A 1,060-nucleotide genomic window follows, 5' to 3' on the forward strand; every position below is an offset into this window, starting at 1 on the left:
GGGGGCAGGGGGAGACTCCTCACTTCTATCTAAGGCTCTTAATTAAGGCCACTGGCTGGAAGAATCGAAAGCACCTCCGCTGAATAAGTCTTCCTCCCATCGGAGATTGGGGGTGGGGTGGGGGCGGCATCTGAATACACAATTCTTGGACTAGTAAAAATCCCGTTGAGCGAGTCGTCTCAGATATTTGAGAGTCCTGAGTGAGCAAACTCATAATTAGCCCAGCGACACTGGCCCAAGCCTGTGAGCTTAAAATGAGACTCACTTTTGCCCTGTAAAAACATTAAACAAACAAAATAATGAAAAAGGCGTTTGGACACATTATGGTTTTTTTTTTCTCAAACTGCCATCTGCATGCAGAGCAACCCAGATGTATGTATGCGTGTGTGTATGTGTGTGTGTATATATGTACATATATATGTATCTCCTTCCAAGAGGAGTTAGTTTAGCAGACTATACCTTGGCAGTAGGGGGGGGATTTGGGGTGGGGTTTGGAATGGAGATAGTTTCCTCCTACAGAAAGGAATTATTTCATGAATGAGGTTGAGACCTCCTGAACCTGCAGCCAGGGCCAAAGGGGAGAGCACGAAGAGCCTGATCTGCTCTCCGCTTTGGGGTCATTTCACTCTTTCGCATTAGGATACAGTTCAGCTCCCAATATCAGAGAGAAAGTCGAGGCGTCTGCCATAAGTATCATTTAATTTGGGCCATTTAGAGCTGCGGGTGGACGGCAAAGCGGTAGTTCCAGGGAACCCCTTGACCCGCTGGTTTTCTGCAGGCACCGTGAGAGAAATGGGCAAGTAGTGGAGAGTGACAACATGGCAGGCAGCGCGGGCGCACCTGGCGGACTCCGCGAAAGGAAGGGCTCCATTTGATTTATCACAGTTATTTACCTTTGATGTCAGCGAGTGGGAATGAAGTGCATCTTGGTCTAATTAAAAAGGCTTAAAAAGGCATTTGAAATGGGTTTGCTATCTGATCACGGGATGTAAGTTTGGCGTTTGGCAGCTTTCTAAAATATTGCTTGGACTATTTAAACAGAACAATTAGCAGCATGCTA

At 46.6% G+C, this 1,060-nt stretch overlaps 1 protein-coding gene across 1 annotated transcript in view; it reads right to left on the minus strand.

The window, feature by feature from the left end:
• The window catches only part of PCDH19 (protocadherin 19), a 118,341-nt gene extending 117,705 nt beyond the window's left edge, over nt 1–636 (minus strand). Inside the window, exons 1-2 of the mRNA XM_006165550.2 lie at nt 560–636; nt 266–272 (exon numbers count right to left, since the gene is read on the minus strand). Coding sequence (XP_006165612.1) covers nt 266–272; nt 560–636 — 84 coding nt within the window. The remainder of the gene's footprint in view (nt 1–265; nt 273–559) is intronic.
• Between the last annotated feature and the right edge of the window lie 424 nt (nt 637–1,060).

The sequence above is a fragment of the Tupaia chinensis genome, unplaced genomic scaffold, assembly GCF_000334495.1.
Source record: "Tupaia chinensis unplaced genomic scaffold, TupChi_1.0 Scaffold143961_1, whole genome shotgun sequence".
NCBI lineage: Eukaryota > Metazoa > Chordata > Mammalia > Scandentia > Tupaiidae > Tupaia > Tupaia belangeri.